Source organism: Miniopterus schreibersii (assembly GCF_964146895.1).
Source record: "Miniopterus schreibersii genome assembly, chromosome: 2".
In the NCBI taxonomy this organism is placed as follows: domain Eukaryota; kingdom Metazoa; phylum Chordata; class Mammalia; order Chiroptera; family Miniopteridae; genus Miniopterus; species Miniopterus schreibersii.
In genome coordinates, this window is record NC_138102.1 from 183929920 (window position 1) to 183953025 (window position 23106).

General features: G+C 54.0%; 1 protein-coding gene across 28 annotated transcripts in view; it reads right to left on the reverse strand.

Annotated features, from left to right (window-relative positions):
• Window positions 1-5758: 5758 nt before the first annotated feature.
• Window positions 5759-23106, reverse strand: part of PACSIN2 (protein kinase C and casein kinase substrate in neurons 2) — a 114635-nt gene continuing 97287 nt past the window's right edge. For 15 of the 28 annotated variants that reach the window (XM_081127344.1, XM_081127319.1, XM_081127340.1 and 12 more), the window contains 9 exons: window positions 22232-22388; window positions 20190-20425; window positions 18591-18746; window positions 17270-17445; window positions 15109-15229; window positions 12483-12604; window positions 10521-10643; window positions 9888-10084; window positions 5759-7454 (listed from right to left, as the gene is read on the reverse strand). In XM_081127344.1, coding sequence (XP_080983470.1) covers window positions 7342-7454; window positions 9888-10084; window positions 10521-10643; window positions 12483-12604; window positions 15109-15229; window positions 17270-17445; window positions 18591-18746; window positions 20190-20425; window positions 22232-22388 — 1401 coding nt within the window. In that variant the 3' untranslated portion in view covers window positions 5759-7341. The remainder of the gene's footprint in view (window positions 7455-9887; window positions 10085-10520; window positions 10644-12482; window positions 12605-15108; window positions 15230-17269; window positions 17446-18590; window positions 18747-20189; window positions 20426-22231; window positions 22389-23106) is intronic. The other 13 variants (XM_081127333.1, XM_081127326.1, XM_081127327.1 and 10 more) reach the window with 1 other exon arrangement.

A 23106-nucleotide genomic window follows, 5' to 3' on the forward strand; every position in this document is an offset into this window, starting at 1 on the left:
AGAAAAGGAGGAACTAAAGGAACAAAACTGAGGACAAGGACAAGATTTGAGAATAGTAGAGCAGGAGGGTTTGAAAGTAGGGCCCAGCCAGCAGGCAGGCAGGCCTATACCGCCTTCTGTGTACTGCCCTTGCTGTTTTTCATGAAGACATCCTGGGGTGGCTGTGGCCAAGAGAGATGGCATTTCAGTAGGTCCTCACTTAACGTTGCGGAAAGGTTCTTTGACTGAGCTAATGAATAATGAAACTAGGTTTACCCTGTGCTAACGACAGAAACAGGAGTTAAGTTCCTACAGTGTGATGACCAGACAACACCAAGTGAAGTGGCGTTATTTGAGGACCTGCTGTGGTTTATTTAGTTCATTCACAGTTCAGTAGGAGCTTGCTGAGAGCCAAATGCCACTCTTAGGGAAAATTAGGGCTAGACAGTCATACGATGAATGACAGTGAGACTAGCACAGATCTTATTCCTTGCCCCTGGAGAACGCCCGTGGACTTTAGCAAGTGCTGAAGGGAAAACAAGTGACTACTGTCTCTTAGCCACACCACTTCTGCACAGGTGAGCTACATTTGAAAATGAACCATGGGATCATGAGCCTTATCTGATTTCCACCAACCCTGTATGTTATGTTCAGGCAATGCACACTTGGAAATTCACAAATGCCCCATTTTAAAAGGTAAAGTATTTTAAAAATTACTTGATTGATTTTTTTTTAAATAGAAATTTAAGCTGGTGCTATTCTTTTAATGGGATAAATGATTTGTAATACCTTCATTACTGTAATATTGCAATATGACAGTATAGCCAAAATAATTGGAAAGTGAAATGAAAACTTATGTTTACACAACAGCCTCAGTGTACAGCATAATGGTTAGACAATCATTTAATTTACAATAAATGTAATTTTTACTTAGGATATTTTTAACTTGCAATGGGTTTATAGGGACATAAGATGTAACCCCATCATAAGTCAAGGAGCATCTGTAATCTGAGTTTCGTTGATTGGTCCAAAATTCATTTCATTTTTTCTTTTCAGTTTAGCTCCACAAGCACTGGGCTAGAGAGATGAGGTTGCTAGTCAGTGGGGGAGACAGACATACCAGCAGCTACCAGGGAGTAGGGAGAGTGCTGTGATGAGGTTCCCAGAGCACAGAGGCGTCCAACAGCACAGCCTAGTGGGCAGGCCTTGTATTGCACTGCCCACCTCTGAAGCTAGGTTGGCTGTTGCACCTTGGACAAGTTACCTAACTAACCTCTCTTGCCTCAGGTTCCTCATCAATAAAAATAGGAATAATAATATTTACCTAGTTCATGGAGCTTCTGTGAGGATTCAATGAGCTAATAAAGCCCGGCCGGGCTTGGCTCAGCCGTTGAGCATCAACCTAGGATCCAGGAGATTGGGGTTCGATTCCTGGTCAGGGCACATGCCTGGGTTGCACGCTCCACCCCCAGTCGGGGGTGTGCAGGAGGCAGCCGATCAATGACTCTCATCATTGATGTTTATCTCTCTCTCTCCCTTTCCTCTCTCTAAAATCAATCAAAAAAATATATATATATATTTAAAATGAGCTAATAAATGTTAAAGAGCTTAGAACAGGTTCTGGCACCAAGTGGAATATTAATGTGTGCTTCTGTTATTCCCATTTTATAGATGAGCAAACCAAGGCTTAGAGAAATTAATTATGCTCAGGGTCACACAGCTAATTAAGGTCATACAGTTGGAGCCAAGTTTGAGTGCAGGAAATATGACCTCACAGTCCATGTTCTTAATTATTGACTTCATTTTTATGCCTTTGTAAGACTGTCAAGTTTCAGAGAAGAAAAAAAATGTTCTGTCACATCTTGGTGTGGAAAATCCAGCCTTCTTGCATACAATTCCATACATGGCTGAGTCTGTGGCTTGGAGGAAGCATTTATGCCCAGCTACTGGTTGGGGAAGGTTTGGAGTCTCCATCTGGGGTCTTCACACTTTGGTTATTATCAGCTTGAGTTGAGACAGTGTTGGGTGTTGAGACTACCTTCATAACAAGCACTTTTACACCCTTGACCTCATGTGATCATGAACAAGGGAAGACAGGAAGCATTTTCCAGATGAGGAAACTGAAGGCCAGGGAGATGACCCTTCAGTCCCTACTTGTCTGAGTATACATGCAGCTCATCGGTGACACAAGGTGCCCATCTGACCCTGGTGGGACACCTACCCTTAGCTGTCACCTGACCCTCCCTGCCCCTTCCATGAGAATCATAGGAATAGCCCGAGATAGGATGTCACATGGCCTGTATCCCTGGGTTCTCTGTGCATACTGTCCCCACCTCCTTGGCCAGACTGGCTGACCAGTCTCTGAGTTCCAAGGGCCCAGCTTCTGTGCCCTAGAGCTGAAGATGATCTGAATAAATCAAGGAGCACATGGGATTGCTGGTTGTTTGGCAGCTCTGACTTGCTGTTTGGACCAGTTCTCAAAGTGTGGTCCTGGATCAACATCTCCTGGGGACTTGTCAGATTTTGGGCCCTGTCGCAACCTAGTGACTCAGAAATTCTGGGAGGCAGCCTACCAAGCTGGGTTGTAACAAGCCCTCTAGGTGTTTGAGAACCAGTGGTTTAGACAAAAGCACCTGCTATTTGGAGTTGGGCACCAGAGTTCAAACCCTAACTCTGCCCCGTCTTGCTGTGTGGCCTGATGCAGGTCACTCAACCTCTCTGTTTTCTCATCTGTAAAATGGTACTCGTACACTGTGAGGAGGTTTATGTGACCCTTTGCAGGAAAGGTGCTCTGCACAGGACCTAGTGTGTAGCTGGTTGAAACACAGGCTGAGAAGCTGCCTGTTCCCTGTTGGTGCCTGGCTTCTCTGACCTTGTGCCTGGCCTTGGCCTTGCCTGGCAGGGAATGAGCCTCTGACTGCAAACACAGATGTGGCCAGATTCAATGTTGCCTGGGTCTGCCCTCCTGGGACAGTGGAGCTGCCTCTGTCCCTGGTCCAGGTCTGTCCACTGGGGATCCAGGTCTGTCCAGTAGGGCACTGTGAGCTGCCTCCATCCCAGCCTTGGGCCCTCTTACTAGCTCCCACCAGAGACCACAGAGGTCCAGCCTGGAGGTCCCTGCTCCCTTACATGGGAAAACTGAGGCCCGGGGAGGAGCACACACCTCCTGCAGGTGTGTAGGGAACCTGGGAGGGGCATAGGCCTGCCTCACCTAGGGCAGAGCTGTCTGGGAGGGGAGCAGAGTAGGGCGGCCACCACCCTGGAGAGAGCTGGGGCTATGAGGGTCAGGGAGGAGAGGTGGCTTACAGGTACCTACTGGACAGGGTGCCTGCCTGGCAAGGTCCCTTCTAGACACTCCTGAGGTTATCCCCACTTAATGGAAACTGAGACTCAGAGAGGCTTCAGGTCCCACAGGGGCGGAGGTCCAGCCTGACCTGGAGGTGGGAGAAACAGCTCAAGGACCACCTAGTTCCTTGCGCCTTAGGGCCATGGGGCAGCGTTACAAGACCCTGTCTTCCCTGATTTCCTGAGGCTTGTAGGCTGAACTCCAGGATCCACTACCTACACTCTCAGGGGAACATCCTGCCCCTTCCTCTCTGGCTGCCCCTGCCGTGTTGTCAGGATGACTGTCCTTCCCTGGCCTACCTGAGCTTCCCAAAGGCAAATGCAGTCCCTTCTTCATTTCTGTCCTGGCACCACCAAGTCTTGCACACAGTAGGTGCTCAATAAGTGCTTGGTGAATGAATGAAGCTCAGTAACATAAATAGGGAGGGATCCAGCCAATTTCCTGCCTGGAGGAGCTACTGAGGGTCAGGCCTCACCAAGCTTCCCAACCACTTGCTTTGTGACCACAGGCATGCCACTTCCCCTCACTTGGCCTGTTTCCCCATGAACGCAGATTGGTCAGGTGACCCACAGGAGACCTTCTCAACCGCCCCCATTCCTATCCTGATGGATCGCGAGGTTTCTCTCAGGCCTGGCCCCCGGTATCCAGGGCCTTGGCACAGTCCACAGGCCACCCAGTGAAGGCCAGGCAGGGATGGGGCGAGGCCTTGCATGTGTTTAGGTGAATACGGACCCTGCAGTGAAGCTAGGGACACAGAGGCCAGCCTTGTCCTGTCTTCAGGGATCTCAGAAGGCCCAGCTTTAGTTTAAGCTTCAACAGAACCAGATTGACTAAATATTGCTTGTCTTCCTGGCATTATCAGGGGGTTCGGAGAGGGGAGATGAAATACCCCATCCCAGCCCTGTGCTGAGGAGAGGGAACTGGGACAGGCTGCCTAGGGCCCCAGGAACCCAAGGGTGGTGTAGACACAGCTGTGATCCAGGGGGAGAAAGGGCAGCTTGGCCCGGGCCATGGCTGTGGGGAGGGGATGGAGGGCCGAAGAGAAGACTTGGTGGCCCTCATGGAGGGTGTGGTAGCCAAGGGTGCCAGAGGGTCCTGGCTGGGGACTGGGAGAATGGGGTATCACTGAAAACCATCCTGAGTTCCTTACTCTCACCCTCCAACTGGGAGGGCAGGTACCACTCTTTCCTGGGGAAACTGAGGCCTACATGGAATTAAGGCTCCCAGCTCCCCCGAGGGCCAGAGAGGAGTGGGCAGGTGGCCAGTGAGGGCCTTTGGGATTCCTTGCAGGAGCTCTGGGGCTGGCAGGAGGCTGAGAAAAGGACCTCGCTGAGCAGCAGCTGTTTCGTCCAACTTCTGTACTCGCCCCTTGCTCTTTATCAGTCAGTGGAGGGATCCAGGAAGGGCTTGCTCTTAAGAACTCCGCAGATTCGGCTCCAAGTTGCAGTTCTGTCGGGACTGCGGGCAGTTCGCTGAACTGGAGTTCCCAGACCTGTGTCCTCTTCTGCAAAGTGGGGTGACTCCAGCCTCCCCCAAGGGTTGTCTACAGTGCATGAGCTCACCACATGCCCTGGAGCCTGCTCTGGGCCCTCCCTACACCCTGTCCTATCTCTCCATGGTAGCCTGGGGCTGGCAAGGTGTAGGCTGGTGTCCTCCCTGGGCAGCAGGCAGTTCCCCTGGGCTGTGACTCATCCCCAGAAGTGGAGTGCAGGGGCCCTCTCACCCATCAGATCAGGTGGCTAGGTGACAAAGATTCGTTCAGGGCCCTTCGTGAGTGGGCAGTGACACTGCAGTGGCAGCTGCCCACCTCACTCCTGGCTCCCTGTGAACTCAGTGCCCGGATGGGGTGCTTTTCTGGGCAGCTTCACCAGGTTTGGTGAGTGTGGCCACGGCAGCCTTCTCATCTCCTTGCTTCACTCTGGCCTTTCTTCTCACTTCACCCACGTGAGCGTGGAGGGCTGAGATTTGACTCAGCAGAATGGCCCACTGGGCCTCCTCAGGTGAGTCTGGCTCTTGGAGCCTGTTCCTTGGGGGTGTTTGGAGATGGGCACGTTCTGTGCAGATGGTGTAAGAGCAGAGTTCAGGGCCCAGCGCACAGCAGGAGCTCAGGAAATGTTCAGGGAGGCCCGGCCAGAAGTGGTCTCTGGTGTGGTCGTGCTGTCTGGGCCTCAGGAAGGGAGGGAGATGCCAGCCTGCTGCCCACATTGGGGAAGCCTAGGCCGCACAGTGGCAGGTTTGGGGGAAAGGGGAACCCTGAGGGGCTCAGGTGCCTCAAAATCTACCTCTGGTGTAGCAGGGGCAGTGGGACAGGGACACAGCCCCTTGGGCAGCAGCCTGCCTAGGATCTCACCCAGCCCCAAGGCTGGTAAGTGCCAGCACGTCTAGCAGCTGAGGTGAGCGTGAGGTACACACATGGCCCAGAGACTGTCACACTCACAAGATCAATGGTTTATTGATTCTTTTCCTAAAATACTATACATTTAAAGAAACTCCTGAACTGAAAAGACCTGACAATTTTTGGTAATCTGTAGCAAAGGTATGAGGATTTCTGCTGGTAAGTCTTCAAGATAAACACATACACACATTCACCTTCCAAGCAAGACGTCATGCTCACTGGAACATAGTAAATGCATAGCTTGTGATGGCAGCGGCCACTTCTCCACGTCTGTTACACAAAATAAAAGCTTTCCCCCTCCCCCCTCCCTGCCCGTGATTACAGTGTAGCTTCCTGCTGCAGCACATCTGCTCCCTGATGACCAAGGACACTCAGAAGAGACCCTTGTGCTATGGGGTGAGACCCAGCTTTTGTTGGCTCACAAGGAATATGGGTGACTGAAGTCTGCAACTGCTGGGAAGACCTGGAGTTTTACAGTGTTCTGCTACGGAGGGGACGAAGGCTAGTCAGCAGGTGGACCCACAGCTGGCCAGTGGGGCAGACTTCCCTCCAGCAGTGTCCACTTCAGAGGCTCAGGGCCCACATCCTGAGCCTGGAGCAGCCAGGCCTGGGTCCGAATGCCACGGTCTTCAAGCAGTTTACACATTAAATCCACTGTCAAGAGCCTTTAAATCTCATGAAAACAGTAGACAAGCTCTTTAGATTCTCTGAATATCGAGTAATATATACAGATAGACACCAGGACAAGACAGTCGAACACACAGGCTCTTTGATCTATAGGTGCCTTTGCCTGAAAAGCTAGGTCTTTTCAGTGTAGCCTCCACAGCACGGACAGTTACTAATCTGCAAGAGCCAAGTTTTAAGTATGAAGAGTGGAAATAGTTTTTAAATATGGTGACTCTGGGGAGTACTACAGGCGGCCATTTCTGACACCCACACATTCACAGCAGAAACCCAAACATAATGTGGTCCCTTCTTCCACTGTGATCTTCTGCCTCAAAGGTCTTGTCTAAATGCACCAGGCGCTCGCAGCTAGCCCAGGCAGTGGCGGTTGAGTAACAGTACAACATGAAACAGGTACCACTCTCACGCCTGTGTACAGCAGTCTGTGCCATAACTAAGCCTAAGTGAATGGATGAACAGGCATTCAACAAGTACAACTGGTACACAGCCTTTAAATTAAGAACCTCAGAAAATGGCATGTAAGTTTGTTCATTTAAGCTGAGGGTGATGAGCGCATCAGAGAAAGGAATCAGTGGAAGAATCAGTATAACCCACCAGACGCAGAGGAGACGCAGAAAGAGGTCAAGAATACACAGGTCCATGATAAGCCACACGCGGGGAGCGGGGAGCGGGCAGGGCTGGGGACATCGGTTGTACTGCATCTTCCTGTGCTCAGCTCTCTCCGTCTGCGCCGTAGAAAGGCAGCCAAGTCCTAGGTGAAATGACCAGCTCATCCGTCTTCAAGAGACACCATGAAGCCAAGAGCAACAGAACCATCATCTGCAGGAAAAGGAGTGGACGCCCACACGGCTGGCTGGAGGTGCCAGAGTGCTGCCCAGGCTGACGGCTAACGGAGTTCCTGGGACCGCACCCCTCCGCCAGCCAGCCCACTGGGCTGTCACTGGATCGCCTCGACGTAATTCGCTGGGTACAGGCCAACCTGCCCATTGTCCAAGCGTCCCTTGCACCAGCCCTGCTCATCCTCATCCTCTATCTTGGTCAGCTCGTCCCCTGCAAGACAGAAAGGGAGGGGTCTTGGTAAGCCAGCACGTGACACACTGACCACCGGTCAGCCTCCTTCGTGTCTTAGCCCCAGCCCGCAGGGCGTCTCTAACTTGGTGGGAAGGGCAGGCCTTCAGGGGTGAGGGGAGGCAAGGGCCTGCTCATTTCCCTACTACACTGCATTTTGAGCTGCCTTCTCGGGCCCCTCTGCAATCTAGAGAGAGATCTGTCACGGAGTCACCCTTCCTAAGCCAGCAGCTCCTAAATGCCACAGTGGCTCAGGGACTCCACAACTAAAGGCTGTAGGCCCTGTGCCTTCCTGATCCGCCAGGCCAGGTCAGAGGACTCCTTCCACGGGGCCACCTCCCTCCTGAGCCCCGCCCACTCGCTCTTGTCTCCTTCAGCCTTGTTGCCATGGTCTCAGGCCTCCTTTAATCAGAGTTCAAACTGTAGGGGTGGGCACCCATCATTCTATCCCCTGCACCCAGCTCAGAGCCTGTCCTCTGACTTAAAAAACCACCCCCACCCGGCACTCCGAGGTGGAAGCCGTCAGCGTGGTTCTGGAGTCTCCCCGTGGTTCTCTGTGTTAGGTGGTTTGATTTACCTTTTGTTGGTTCAGACATGAGGGAACCCCTTCCTCAGGCCAGGTGCTGGGTACTGGAGGAGACTCAGAGATGAGAGACAGAAGGAGCCCTGGTGCCTTAAGGGGACAGACCAAGGGACAAGGGCCACCGGCGTGGTCAGGGCTGTGGTGAGGGAAGGTCCAGGTCTGGTGTTTGCCTGTTCAGGGCAGACAGAGCAGCCCAGGGCCAGGGGACAGGTGAGGAGCCGCCTGGGCTCTGGCTGTGAGCGCCTGGCAGGGTCAGGGCCGGGGCGGGGAAGAACGGCAGCCCGGGTGCAAGTTTGTCTTTATTCAGTCGGCAGCTTTGTATTTCTCGTTGGCATTTTGGTCCCTTTTTCAGGCTTGGTTGCAGTTTCATGCCTGTCTAGCAACACTTGCCCTGTTTTATTAGCAGCAGTACTGATCAAGACACCTGTGGGCCAGTACCCGGGGGTGCCAGGGATCCCAGGGCTGCTGGGTTCAAACCCCAGAGCTGCTGTCATGGGCTAGGAGACCTGGCAAACTGCTGCCCCCTGGGCCCTGTCTCCTCATCTGTGGACAGGGTGCTGTGGGGACAGGGACAGTGCCCGGTGCACCATTACTCCCACATGACATGGCCATTCCCCCTGGGGCTGGGCCACAGATGGGCCCTCCCCCACCCTGTCAGCACTGTCGTGTGAACTGGACTCAGCAACATCATGGTGAATGCAGGGACTGCAGGGTGAGCAGTGTGAGGAGCAAACCTCCATCTGCTCCCATCCCCTGGCCCTGAGTGTCCCAGCACGGTTGGCGCTGTGACCCTGGTTTCTCTCATCCTGCCTGCCCAGGCTGCTGGGCTCTTAGGCACACAGTGAGACCCAACAAGGTGATGACCTCAGTGCACCCAGGACCCAGAGAAGTGACAAGCAGCCAGAGCACACAAGAGACAGAAGGAAGCAGCACTGCGGGAACTAATGCCACATTGTGAAAAAGACAACACAAGACAAACTGACAGGAAAGCCTCCAAGTTGTAAACGTGAACTGGTGACTAGAAACACTCCTTTCAGTCAGTTTGCTTCTGACAATTCACTCAGAGCAGAAGGAAATATTTTAAATCTATAAAATGGCTGAATAAAGAACCTAATAGGTAAGATTGAGAAAGAATTACAAATATAAGTAAATCAACAAACAAAGAAGGAAAAGATGTCAGGAAACCAAAGATGTCAGGAAACTGGACTAAATGCTTAAAGGGCACATAAGAACTTTCTGCAACCAGCTGGGGCGCCTAAGGACCAAGCCTGGGGTGGAGTGGCAGGGGACAGCCAGCTGGCCTGCTGAGTGCAGAGGGAGGGAGGCTGAAGGCTCCTCTCCCTAGGCTCCCTGAAGGATGGTTAGGAGCAGGGACCCTCAGACATAGCTTCTCCTGCCCCCCCCACCTGCTTAGGGGGTCAGATGTAGGGGTCTGTCCCAGAGGTGTAGCCCTTAGAGGGGTGATGCTGGAACTGGGGTGGCTCTTAAGAGGCCACACTGTGTTGCTAGGCCACTGGAACCTCCTTAGACTCTAAATCTTTTCAAACTGCAATTCATCTTGGTGAACTGCAAGGTGCTGGGTGGTCCTAGGGATTAGCACTTCCTGCTCCAGTGCCCTGCTGTGCCCAGGCCTTGCCCAGCTAGGGGTGACATCTTAGGCAAAGGCACAGGGCACCTCCCTGTCTGCTAAGCTCTGGCATTGAGCATCTGCTACTTCTGAAGTGGGGGGACCCACACATGAAACTAGAAGGAATTTTAGCAAACTTTAAGTAAAACAAGCCTCCCCAGCAGGTTAGCAGCATTCATCTGGATGCCAGAGGGGAGCCACCTACCAGCCTTGAAGCTCAGCTCGTCATGCTCTTGCCCCTCATAGTCGTAAAGGGCCCGGACCCGCACTTCTGTCCCCGAGGTGGCATCCTCATCAAACGGATTGGAGTCCCCATTGGCATCCGTGGAGGAGAACGGGTTGTTAGACTCGTCATCTGACCAGTCAGTGGGGTAGCTCTGCGTCTTCTCGTAGCTGCTCACGCTGCAAGAAAGGGTGGACCAGGATCCTGAGCATGGGGCTGCCAGGGGCAGGAGGCCCTGGGGCTGCGCTGGGCACTCCTTCCGCAGGAGCACAGCCCCCTCAGCATCACAGGCGGGCAGGCTCCCTGCCGGGGCCCACACCAGCTCCTGGCAGAGGCAGGGTCATGGCTCCAGCAGGGCCACCCAGCTGGCCTGTCTTCCTGTGCGGAGGCCTTGACTATGGTTAATGGAGGACAGACAGAAAGCGACCACAGACGGTTAACCGGTGCCCCCCTCCCTGAGGAACTGAAAAGCCAGAGACTGTCCACAGCTGGCAGCCGGGCACCGCCGCAGGCTTCATGCACTGCTCTGAGAGCCACAGGACGAGACCCTGGGCAGAGACGGAGAAGGACAGAGCGAGTGAGGAGGAAACCAGAGGGAAGCGTCTGTTCACCAACTTTTTGGCCTTAACGTCCTCCTTCTCACTGACGGTGCTCCCCGTGTCGTCCTCGTCCTCGAAGGGGTTGTAGCTGGACAGTGACTGCGCTGACCGTGTGGGGATGCTCGGGACACTAAGGTCGCTATGGGGAGAGAGAGAGCTTTCAGGGGACCCCAGCTTGGCAGCCCGAGGTCCCGGGCGCTCCCAGCTGCAGGGCTGCAGGGCCAAGGCTAAGGCACAGATCAGACGGGAGGGACATGCTGCCTGAGCAGAGAGTGGTTTCAGCAAAACACCCGCAGTACTCCGGCTGTTACACACACAGTGTCTGAGAGCAGGTTTGCACTCTCCCTCGCATCTGGATGCACTGTCCCAAACAGGAACCCTGGGGGAGCCCTCGGGGGTTCTGTCCAGTCCTCTACACTCCTGTGAGCCGGCAGGCAGACAGCCTGTAGGGCTCGGAGCCCCGCTAATGAGAGGCAGCCTCCGGAGCTCTGCAGACCCCACAGCACAGCGCACCCCCTCCTGACTACTAACAGGTCCAGCAGCCTCCTCCTTGGTTCTTCTGGGCTTGGAGCTTCCAAAAGCAGCACCGGAGCCCCCTGAACAACCCTGTCTAGGAAGAAAGAACCACTTTCATGCTCCAGAGAGAGAAAACCCATCTGTACAACAATGCCAACTGCCTACTGTGTGCCAGGCCTGGAAGGACCAAAGAGAAATTAGACCCAAGCCTGGCCTGGGGGCTGACAGCCAGGGGTGACGGTTTGCAGGAACTGCAGGTGCTAAGCACAGAACAGATGGTAAAGAAGACGGGCCCCCAAGAGCCCGGCACCCCACCATGTAACTCTGAGCTGAGGGGCCTGAACACTAAATCCCAGGACAGAGCTCTGGCGGCCAGCGCCACCTCTGTGGAACAGGCACTCAGAGTGCTGGATGCATGGCTCAGAGCTGGGGGGGAGGGGAAGAAATGCCTCAAATGTCACCTGAGTGACCCCACATGACCTCACCAACTTCAGGCCTGGTGAAGGGCACTGGACCCCAGCCTGCTTGCCGCCAACACCTGGGCCACATGTCCGAGACCACCAGGCCTCCCTCGGCACCTTTCTCTGACTTTCTGAGAGGGGGTTGGTCCCGAGCAGCTGAGTTTGTGCAGCAGCCCAGGCAGACTGGGGTGGCAGCTCACCCTCCCCGTCACACAGGTGCTGGCATGATCCCTGGGATAGTGCTTACTGCTCTAGTCACTTAACCAGGCCCACTGCCCAGATGGCAACAAAGGAGCCGAAAGACAACGTCCACATCTGCCCAGGGTATCCGGGTGGGGGTGTCAGTGCCTGGGGCCACAGAAAAGCCCCTGGAGGCTGTGCCGAACCGCTCCCAGGGAGGGTAGCCTGCAGCCACAGCTCTGCTGAGAGTGGCAATGTGTATCTGATGGGGACTCTGCGGTGGGCACAGGCCTTGTCCAGCACACTTTCCAGGAAGTTCTCATGATGTCAGTGCTACCTCTTCTATCCAAACTATGAGAAATAACCCAAGGCTCTCAACAAAGAGGTGATTTCAGAAAGGTGACACCTGACAGTGCCCCCCCTCCCCCGGCACCTGCATACAGCCTGGGGGATGTACAAACCTGACTAGGATACCTGAACCTGCCTGAAGGACACGGACAGTGACTTCCACCTGCCTGTGTGCACCACTGGGGACACATAATGACCAACACCTGACATCAGTTCCTCCCCTCACTTGGGGGCCAAAGCATGTTTGTGGCAAAGGCTCCCTCTCTGGATCTTTCTGCAGCTCCACTACCTGGTGAACAGCTGATCCTCCCCAGAGATGCCCTGGGGCACCTGCCCACAGAACTCAGATGCCCAGGGAGCATGGGGTCCCTGTGAGGCCCCACTGGGGACTCTCCCAAGTGTCCAAGCCAAGGGGTGGTGGGGCAATCCTAGCCCATGTAGAGGGCCCAGGGATGGAGGCTGCCAGTACCCACCTGCTGGGCTTGTTCTGCAGAGCCTGGTCGCCTGTCTGGTTGATGCCTGTCAGAGTGACGCCATCACTGGGCTTCTTCTTCTCTCGCCGGCTGAGAGTTCGGTTCATATCTGCAGACCACTCCTGGGCAACAGGCCCCAAGGGAGAAATCGGGAAGGAAGTTCATTTGTTTGAGGCCACATCAATCTAAAACATGGGGCAGGGGGCTTGGCCTTCAAACTGAAGACCCTCCTGTCTATGCCCTAAATTGAACCTGAGCAAGCCTGTGACAGGGAAACGAAACCCTGGGTGCACATAACATCAGGGGCTCGGTGGCCAGTGCATCACCAAAGGGGCAAATAAGCTAACGGGCCACTCAAGTCTCCAAGGAGTGGCGCCTTCCCCTGGCCCTCTTTGCTGTTTTGTCAATCTAAAGGAGCGGGGCAGGGGGTAGGGGGAGCTAACAAAGCAAAGTATTTATCTCCCCAAAGGTTCACTATTTCCCAGCATGTGAACAGTTTAATCAAGTGCCCTAGAAAACACTGGGAGCAGGGGAGAAAGAAGGGGCTGTGGCATGATTTCCCAGAAAAGCATGTGCACACACAGTTGATGAATTCTCCCTCCCACCCGACTGCAGCCACCATCAAACAGCTTTAACCAGTTAGCACGCCATGCCACTCAGTCCCCAGCTTTCCTCACGTGCCGTCACAGAACCTCAAGGTTAGACGCCATCTTAGAAACGTCAAGTCTAACAATTTCACAGGTGAGGAAACCAAGGCTCAGAAAGAAAAAGTAACTTATCCACACAGAGTTAGTGGCAGACCGCGTCACCTGTTTATTCTCAATTGAAATAGGTGACTGAGAACTCAACTGGAACTTGAGTCCCCACAGTGACCTTCTGAATATAAATCTGTCCTGACTGGATGGCTTGCAAGGCTGATGTGACAGCCCCAGACCAACTGTGAAAGGAAGGGCCAGCTGTTAGCCTGGACACGTTTACAGAACCAGGCTATGGACACCACGCACAGACCCCCATGGGCTGGACACACCCTACAAGAGGTTTGGAATTCAATAATTTAGCCATAAAATAGTAACTTACTTCATCCTTGTGGCATGGAAAACAAAAACAAATAATCTCATTAGAGAAAAGTAAGTATGATCCACTAAGAACCGCATGTGCCGTATGTGGGCGCTGGTTCCCAGTCCACTGGATCCAGAGAGAGAGAGGGGCCACCCATGGGCTCTTGCCCAGACACCCACCCACCCACCCAATGAGACAGCCTGTCAAGTCTCCCTTCCCAGACCATTCTGTTGTCTGAGTATTGACTACTGACAGGCAATCTAAGGGATTGGGGTGCAGGGGGAGGTGTTCCAGTGAACCCCCAGCCACGTGCACAAGTCTTTAACCCACTTCTTCCCAGTGTCATCGTTGGGGGTGGGAAGGAGGCTGGGCACCTTCTTTCTCCTCTAGGTCCACTTCTACTCAGAAGGGCCCCTGGGCCTGTTTTGTCCCAATGCCTGCTCCTGGCTCCCTGTTGGAGACATCCTAAAGATGGTGAGGGGGCTGGGGGCTCAGCTGCAGGGACCCACAGTTATCTGAAGCAGCTTTCTTGTGAAGCTCCAGAAAACGGGCACACATGTGAGGACTGACGAGACTGCAGGCTAAGATGTGCCAAGCAGTCGTCTGTGTGGTCGGCCCAGGGCCAAAACCCAGCCTGGCCCAGGTCACTGAACCCCAGCCACCAGGGAGATAGCTGCTGTCATCATCGCGTTTACACGTGGGGAAACTGAGTCACGGAAAGGGCAAGTGACTTGCTCATCACCTACAGCTGGTAAGTGGTGAGACAGGACGTGACAACCTGGGCTCTGGGAGCACTGAATCGGGGGAAGCCACTGGGTCCGAGTCCAAGGCAGAGTCGCTTCCAGCATCCTCCTTGGAGAGGCCCTGCTCCACTACCAGGAGGGGGGAGACCCTGCCTCAGAGAACAGGGCGGCAGCACTTGTGCCCACTGCCTTCCCTGCTACCATCGGGGTGGGGGGCAGGTGGGGCGGGGGCCCGGTAACCCAATCCTAGGCTCGAAGAGTCTGAGATCCCTAAGCATTTTGCATGTAAAGACACTGCAAGGCTCAGGCGCATGAAAATGGGAAAGGAGGAAAGTGAATCCTGAACCCAAATGTACTGTCTGAAATAGGAAAGTGAGAAGCGAAGATGAGCTACACTGAGTCCACGCTCCCCTGCGGTCCTGGACCAGAGGCAGCTGAGCTGGTGCCCATTACTCACCAGCTTGGTCTCACTGTGACCGCTCCCTTCTGGCCTCCCCAGGTGGAGGGGCGGGGGGGGCCTGGCGCGTGTCCCGCATGTCTTGCAGCTCCTGGGACTCACCATCAGGGAATGCCAGTGGTCAACAGGTGACCATCACAGTTCTTAACGAGGAGGAACATAGCTGCACCTTCTCTAGAGGCCCTTCCGTAACGCCTGGAGCTCCGGAAAATTAAACATCGGTGCTTTCTAGCGGAGCCAGGGGCAACGGCTGCCTCATGAACAGGGCAAAGGCCGACGTGGAGTTGGAACGAGAAAGTGTGTGATTCAACCCTGTGGGCCAGGCCCCTGCCAGGCCAAGGGGGTCCTGGGTGCAGCCTCCTCTTACCTCAAACTGCGGCCAGTTCATGGACATGCCTGGCCCGTGGTTGGCTCTGAACCACCTCAGGTCCTCCACCGCATCGGCAGCTTTGAGGCTCTGCTCCAGTTCACGGTAAATGTTTTTGTAGCTAAATCAGAGAGAAGCATGATTCCTTTGGAAGACACGGATGGCCACCATTTGTCTCAGCCCAGTGCCTGGCCACAGCAGGCACCGAGGTCTGCAGCTACACCACAGCTGACTTCACACTGAGACCAGGACACCCCACCCAGCTCGGCTGCGTGCTCACCTGGCCTCAACGTGCACAGACGACCACCACCAACCATGGTGTGGAAGCCACAGCTCTGGCTTCTAACAAGTCAGCTTTCAATCACCAGGTGCAACTTGGCTTTGCTCTGTATCAGATGATACAAAAAGCACCGGCATCTGGGCCACACAGGCCACCAATCCAGGTGGTCCCACTTAATCAGGCCCAGAATCCAGTGCCAGGAAAGTTCCTCCTCACCCCTTCAGAAAGCTAGGTTTACACTTAGCCACACAGAAGTAGTATGTGAAGCCGTCACCTGGGGTGGGGACCCCTCTGCTGGACAGCTCACAGCAGCTCGCCCTCCTAGGAAGCTGATCCCGTGGAGCAGGAGTACGTGTTGCTGCGGGGCATGGCATTTTCACTCCTAACTCCTATGGCTGGCAAGTCATTTACACTCCCTGGGCCTCAGTTTCCTCCATGAAGTGAGCACAATGCCATTTGTTATGAGTTGAATTGTGTCCTCCAAAAGATATGTTGAAGTCCTAACCCCCAGCACCTCAGAGTGTCACCTTATTTGGACACATGGTCTTTAAAGAGGTAATCAAGTTAAAATGATGTCATTGGGGTGGGCCTTAATTGGGCATCTTTTTATAAAAAAGGGGGAATTTGGACACAGAGGGAAGACGGTCATGGGACTGAAGTGACAGTCTATAGCCCAGGAAGGCCAAGGATTGGCAGCAAACACCAAAAGCTGGAAAAGGCAGGCAGATGCTGCGCTAGAGCTGTAGACTGTCACTTCAGTCCCATGACCATCTTCCCTCTGTGTCTGTGTCCAAATCCCCCATTTTTTTAATAAAAGGGAGCACGCCCAGCCAACACTGGATCTCCCAGAACTGCGAGAGAATACACTCCTGCTGATGCAAGCCACCCGGTCTGTGGTATTTCGTCACAGCAGCCCCAAGACACTGCTACACCATCTACCACCAGGGTGGCTTGGAGGACTACGGCCAAGCATGCCAGCCAAGGCCAAGCACTCACATATAGGAGCTACTCTGCACACACAAGAGCCTGCCAGCCCAGCCCTGCCCCAGCCAGCTGTGCAGCCTCAGGCAAGTCACTTAACCTCACCCAGGCTCAGCTGCCTCATCAACAATGCCACCTACTTTACAGACTGCCGTAAAGATTAATTAAATGGTGAAAGCGTAGCTGTGCAATAATTGTTGCTCTCAGTTTTTTATACAGAAGAAGACAAAGGGAATGTAATTTCCTGCTAACAAGCCTTGACTAGTGAGACGATTCTAAATGGCTCTGCTCTGTGGATGACAGAAGTCTATATCCACAGTTAGCCCAGACCTCTGCCCTGAGCAAAGGCATCATGGGACCAAAGACAGAGAAATGCAAAAGAAATTTCCCAACCTCCACATCACGATTCAGATCTGAGCCTCCGAGGGTCTGTGCTGCCCGGGCCTAGAACCACTGAGAAGTCAAGGACCGAGCTGGCAGCCAGCTGGTCTGGACAGAGAGGACTTATAAGGGGCCTCAAAGTCAGACCATCGTGGGGGCAGGGTGTGCCAGCCCGGAAATGCTGGACTTGCATGGATGACTTCAAATTCAACAACCGGGGCAGGTCCGAGCCATAGCCGTCCTCCTGCATGGACCCAGAGTCCTGTATGCAGAGCTGGCAGAGCACGGCCCCTTCCTGCATGGCAAGAGGCTATCGGGCTCAGGCCAGTGACAGGGTGCGCGGGGAGCCACTGACAGGCTCAGCAGAGGGGCTCTCCCCAGACAGGAGAACATAACAACCGTGAGAAGATTTGACAAACACTGCCACCCCAAGGCTGGGGACTAGCAACTGAGCTTTGCTCAAAAGCAACAGTCCACTGACTTCACCGTGACATGCTTTGTGGCTAAAAGGACACTTACCTGGCCACGTTTGACAGGTCCAGATGCTTCTGAACCTCCAGCAGAACTTCCCGGAAGAAGCGCAGGCGCTTCTCCTCGAATTGCTGGCACTGCTCAAACACCTGCTCCATGTTCTCCATGTACTGGGGGGTGCTCTGGTCCAGCTCCTTCAGGGACTTCTCATACTTTTCTTTGGTCTGTAGGAAATGCAGACACCACAGAGGAAGGTTCACCAGCCAAGAGTAAGTGAGCCTGGCTCTGCGCCACACGGGTCCTCAGGCTTGTGTCCCTTTCCACCACTTCTGAATTCAGCACCAACTAGACTTACTAATCAGGTGACAATATTATGCCAGCCACTCTGGGTGACTTGTATAAGGAATAAGCACCGTGCGAAGCTGTCACCCGTATCTAAGGAGCACCCCAATCTGTGTCCTTTGCACCCCTCAAGTCCCTTGATGGTGGCAGCCTCTCCCCCTCCCCCAGAGCAAAGCAGACAGTGGGGCCAGGGCACAGGCCCAGCCCCGGCTCACTTCCTGGGAACTATTAAATTACAAGATGCTGTCTCGTGTTTAAGTCCTGTGACTCAGACCTTCCAGGCAGAGACCTACCTGTCTCTGAGGAGCCCTTCATAAACACACACATCCCATTTGATCTCACTAATCCACTGCAGGGGGAGGGGGAGTGGCCCTCCCTTCACAGTGGAAGACACAGAGAGCATCCAGATGCCACACCGCCTCTTCACAGTCTCTTCTTGACTGAGAGTCCCTGCCGCTTTCCTCCCCCAAACTCCTGGGACCTTCACTGATGAGGCTGCCAGAAAAATCTTTCCTGCTCCAGGTCCCTGAGCTCCCTATGGTGCCAGCACACCAGCCTCTACCCCTCCACTGGGACTAACTCCCACACCAGAGCAAGCCCTCTAACCCGTCTGGTCCTCCACACCTCTGCCCTCCCTTCTTTCAGTGGCTCCTTGTCAGCAATGTCTCAAGCTCCTTACTTTGCCTGACTTTCAAGGCCATTGGCAATTTGGTCCTCAGAACCCTCCATACCAGCTCATACATCAGCTCCCCGCTTGTGGACATTCACACCTCCACATCCCGCACAAGTGTTCCTTCCCGCTCTCTGCAGCAACCCCAGTGCCCCAGCACCTTATCCCCGAGCACAGAAATCCTGAGCTGGGCACAGTGGGCTCTGGTGAGGCCTTCCCAAGGGCAGGAATGTGTGTTACTGCGGTCTCCCTCTATGCACCCAGGCAACCAAGCAGCAGCAAAGGCTCCCGTGTGCCAGATGTGCAAAAGGGAGAGGCAGGTGCACACATCGCGTGAAGAGACCCTGCATGATTTACCTTAAGAACGTCTTGCTTGCATTTTTCTACTTTGTCTTGCAATTTCTTAAGCTGTTCAGGGTTGAGGGATGGGTCCACTTTGCTATTGCTTTCTCGTGATATGGCCAACTTCTCCTCTTTGCACGCTGCGTGGTAGGCTTTCTTTGCTGCTTCTACCTACAGGGAGAAGGCATTTCTAAACATCGTGATTCTGAAAGGTCAAAATCCTCGCCTGAGGCTACAGAGACCATGGGAAGTGCTAGTGCTATCAGGAGGCGAGGAAAGAGCAGGCACAAAGCTGTGTGCTCAGTCTAGTTACAAGTGGTTATAACAGGACTTCATTCAACAGACATTGACTGGTGTCTGCTTTGTGCCGGGCGCTGTCCTAGGCACCAGGGAGGGATACGGCACCAGACAAAGGACTTGGGCATTCATGGGGCTTAGGGTCTAGCTGGGGAGGCAGCTACAAGAAACAGTTGAAGTTCAGGGTAAATTAAGTGATAAGTGCCAAGGAGGAGAAGCAAGGAAGAGACAGAAGCCAGCGGTGGGGCCGGGCCAGTGGGGCTGCGCTGGAAAGCCGCCCAGATGACGGGGAGCCAGGATTAGAGGGGCCACCTGAGGGAAGTATGCCAGGCAGTGGGAAGAGCAATGCAAAGGAAGTTTCACAAGAGAAACCTAACGAGAGGCGGGTCCTAGGCCACACTTCCCACAGTTTTTAATGGCTAGTGTTTCTATATACATACACACATGCACAGAGATACTGATGTGTGTGTAATTTATTTAATGGGAGCTTCCTTACTTGAGCGAGTCACAGATTTCATTCTGGAGAGGAGAGATGAGTTTGCACCCACAGCCTCATGAGGGGGATAGTGTCACTACAAATGGGGCCAGGGACAAGACGGGAATGGCAAAGGCCAAGATACAGAGGAAAGGAGGAAAGACTGTTGTTCCAACCAGAAGACTCAGGCCTGACGGAGTGATTCTGAGGGGGAGGAGGGCAGTGCCACTCCTGAGAAAAGCCGGGGAGTGGGAGGGGATGGAGGGAAGAGGCACCTCTACCCCCGGAAGGGGCTTGGCCAGGCTGCAGGTGGGGGTCCGCAAGTGCCGGGGGCGGGGAGGGGATGTGTGTACGTCTGAAAGCCTCCAGCGAGCCAAGCCTGGACAAGACTCAGTGGCTTCAGTCGCTCCTTTCAGAAAAATGAATCTCAGTATCATTTGCAAATTTGAAAGAAAAACACATATAAGAGAAAGGAAAACTATAATCCTTTCTACTAGCCCAAACGGGCTTTTAAACCTCTCTAGCAGATAGTTCCCAGGCTGGGGGAAGTAGTGTTAGTGGGTAAGAGTCTGGGTTTTGAGCTCAATCACCAGCGTGTGGTTCTGATCCTCAGTGTCCTGACTGTAAAATGGGTTGATGAGGATTCAGTTTAAGTTTGGAACTTAGGTAAATGTTAGTGACTAAGGGCTTTCTGATGCTAACAGACAGCAGGAATTCCTGGGTGTGCGGGAGGGGAGTGCTGCTGGTGGGGAGGGCTAGGGCAGAGGTCCCCAGCCAGGGGCACAGGTCTGGGGGAGGGGAGCAACCTGCAGGAAGGGAAGTGACCTGCAGGAGGGGAGCACCTCTTTCAGCTTCTTGGCCCAGGGCTTCTGTGCCTTCCGAAAGCCGTCCTCGGCTTCTTTGGTCTCCTTAAAACCCCCCATCATCTGCTTGTGAAAGGCCTCCTTCTGCCAGTTCTTGATCTTCTCAAAATCTTCGTTCATCAGCGAGGCCTTCACCTCCAGGTGCAGCTCGCTCACCTTCTCCGCCTCAGACATGACGGCCATCCAGGCCTTCTCCACCGTCCCGTACTGAGGCCCTGCACAGGAGAGAAGCTGGTGGTCACCTGTCACTGCGGGGCGGACAGGCCCCAGGTGGGGATTTCCTGTCAGTCTCTCCCAGCTGTGGGGGACTTGGGGCCAGCAGCCCGACGTCTGGCCAGGAGGTTCCTTTTGGTTGTTTCAGAAACTTTTCTCAGTGGCTGTTCCTTTTTCAGTCCTTGGGATGATGAAGAGAATAAGGAACTGAAGGCGAGTCAGCTCGGCCATTCTTTTGTTCAGGAACTTGGGAGGGTACACAATTTCCTCTTCTAAAGTCACTGGGCTCTTTAAAAGCTCAAATTTCTGCAGTTTTAATTTGTATAAGGCTGGCTGTAGGAGGAGGGGTCTTCTTAAGTAAGCTGACCTCTCTCCCAGGCCACGTCCCTCTGGGGGGTTCCTCAGCACCTGGCCCCCTCTACACACTCTCCCCCAGGACTGAGGGCCAGGACCTGTTATGCACGCCCAGGAAGAGCCAGCTCAGAGCAGGAACTCGAGAACTGCTTGTGGAAGGGAGGACTGTGCCCTCAGCAGAATAGAAGCCCTGTCTTGGGGAAGGAAAGAAAGTTGGAAGCAGGAACCAGCTCTGGCCCAGATGGCAATCTCTAGATAGTGGGGTGGGGTGCCTGAGTCACCTCACTTACTGTTCTCAGAAAGGAAACCCACAGGCCGGCCTGTCATTTTGAGGGTGTGGGGTGGCATGAGGTGAGGGAGGGAGAAAGGCAGAAGCTGGGGATGAAAATGGAAGCCCCAGGTCATCTTCAAGGCGCTCACAGAGGACAGCTACTATTTGAGATGACATAGAGAGGCACTGGTGGGGAGGGGAGGGTGGGTAACCATGGAAGGTGAGCCCCTCTGAACCCCTAATCCCTCGCTTCTATGAAACCAACAGCTCCCTGTCCTGCCTAGGTCCGCAGTGCTGTGGCAGGATCCGCAAGGTGAGGGGCAAGTGCTCTGTGAACCTCAAGCTCTGAATGGACAGAAGGAATTGTGCTAACAGCTGGATCCTGAGAGGCAGAAACAAATGACAACAGCTACCATTTACCAAGGGAGCCGGCCCGACCCTGGCTACTCCTCACCCACGCTCAGCCGCCACGCTGGTCCAGATCCGGGGAGCCCTGCCCTCTGAAACCCCTGGCTTTCCAGGACCCGACCCAGGGGCCTAGTATCCCCTGGTTGGTGCCTTTGAGGATAGCGGTCATGGTGGAACCTGCTCCAAACACACACTGAGAAACTCCTACTAACCCACTCCATCCCAGGAAACCCCATAATCAGTCTAACTGCTGGGAAGTGTTCTGAGCACACACCATGTCCACAGCAGTGTTCTGTCACTAAGCTCCAGAATCTCCTGTTTGGCTAGGGACGGAGAGGAACGAAACCTGTTATTCCATTAAAATTCAAAATTGAAGTTCTGCTGGATGTCACTATCCAGTCCTGTCTGATTCACTACATGGCAGAGCTCACAAATCAACGGCTCTCAGGGTCAGAATCACGGGACTAAGCAGCCAGGCCTCTTCTCTGATAGGAGCTCACTCAAGTGTGGGCCCTTAGGGAGCTGTTCTGCATTAAACTGGCAAGTGCAGCATCCATGGGAGACTCAGATGCTGTCCCCAGAGCAGTCCTGCCCTAAGGAAAAGAGGAAGTCTCATGCAGCTTCTGCTGCTTGGTGACAGCACCCTGCTGCTCCCCCAAACAAATCACAGCCCCAGAACTTCAAGACACACTCCTGCCCACTTCCTTAAAAGAGAGGAGACTGGCACAGAGGTCACCAATTTGCCCAGAGCTGTCCTGGGCAGGGGCCACCTTACCCTTCTCCACAAGCTGCCTCCAGCGCCGGGCCCACTCAGTGAGCTGCTGTGCGTATGCCTTCTCGATGCGCGCCCGCTCATGCAGGCAGTTCATGAGGTCGCTGCACAGGCGGTGGCCATCATCAATCCGCTTCACGGTCCGCTTGTAGTTCCCGACCTAGGAGACAGAAGCATGCTGGGAAGCATGGGGCTCAGGGCAGCGGCCCACCTGCCAGCCCCTCCCAGAGTGAGATGGCCTGACCCTCACTGTTGTACAAACAGCCTCCAGGCCAACCAGGTTCCCAAAAGCTCATCCCGTTCCCATTAGAAAGGCATCCGACCTCATTAAATGACAAGCTTCAGGCTGTCACTTAACGCAAGAACACACAAAACAGCCATTCAGAGCTTCTCAATGTCCATGCAGCCAGTGCCCATACTCTGACCTGTGGGTCAGGGAGGGAGACAGACCAGCTTGGGGAGGGCTATGATGGAGGGAAGTGAGGGGCCGAGGGCAGCAAGGGGGCATCGCATGCAGACTGAGGGGCCAGCCTTTGATCATCATGAGTATAAACAGTTCTGCTTTGAAGTCATCACATGCTGGATTACTATTGCTTCCTAATCATAGCAATCAACACTATTTCCCACATACTGAGCACCTACTATGTGCCAAACACCGCAATAGGTATATTACACCTCCAAATACTGCCACCGCCCTACAAGCAGGAATAACTGTCCCCATTTTAAGATGAGGAGACCAGGGCTTAGAGAAGTCACATAGTTTGTGAAGATCCCACAGTTGCACACCCTTCTCTGCTTTGATAAGGCCTGAGGTGAGTTTTGACAACTTTTTCTCACATATGAAAGGAGAGAGTAGCCCAGAGTAATTGAGAAAATAC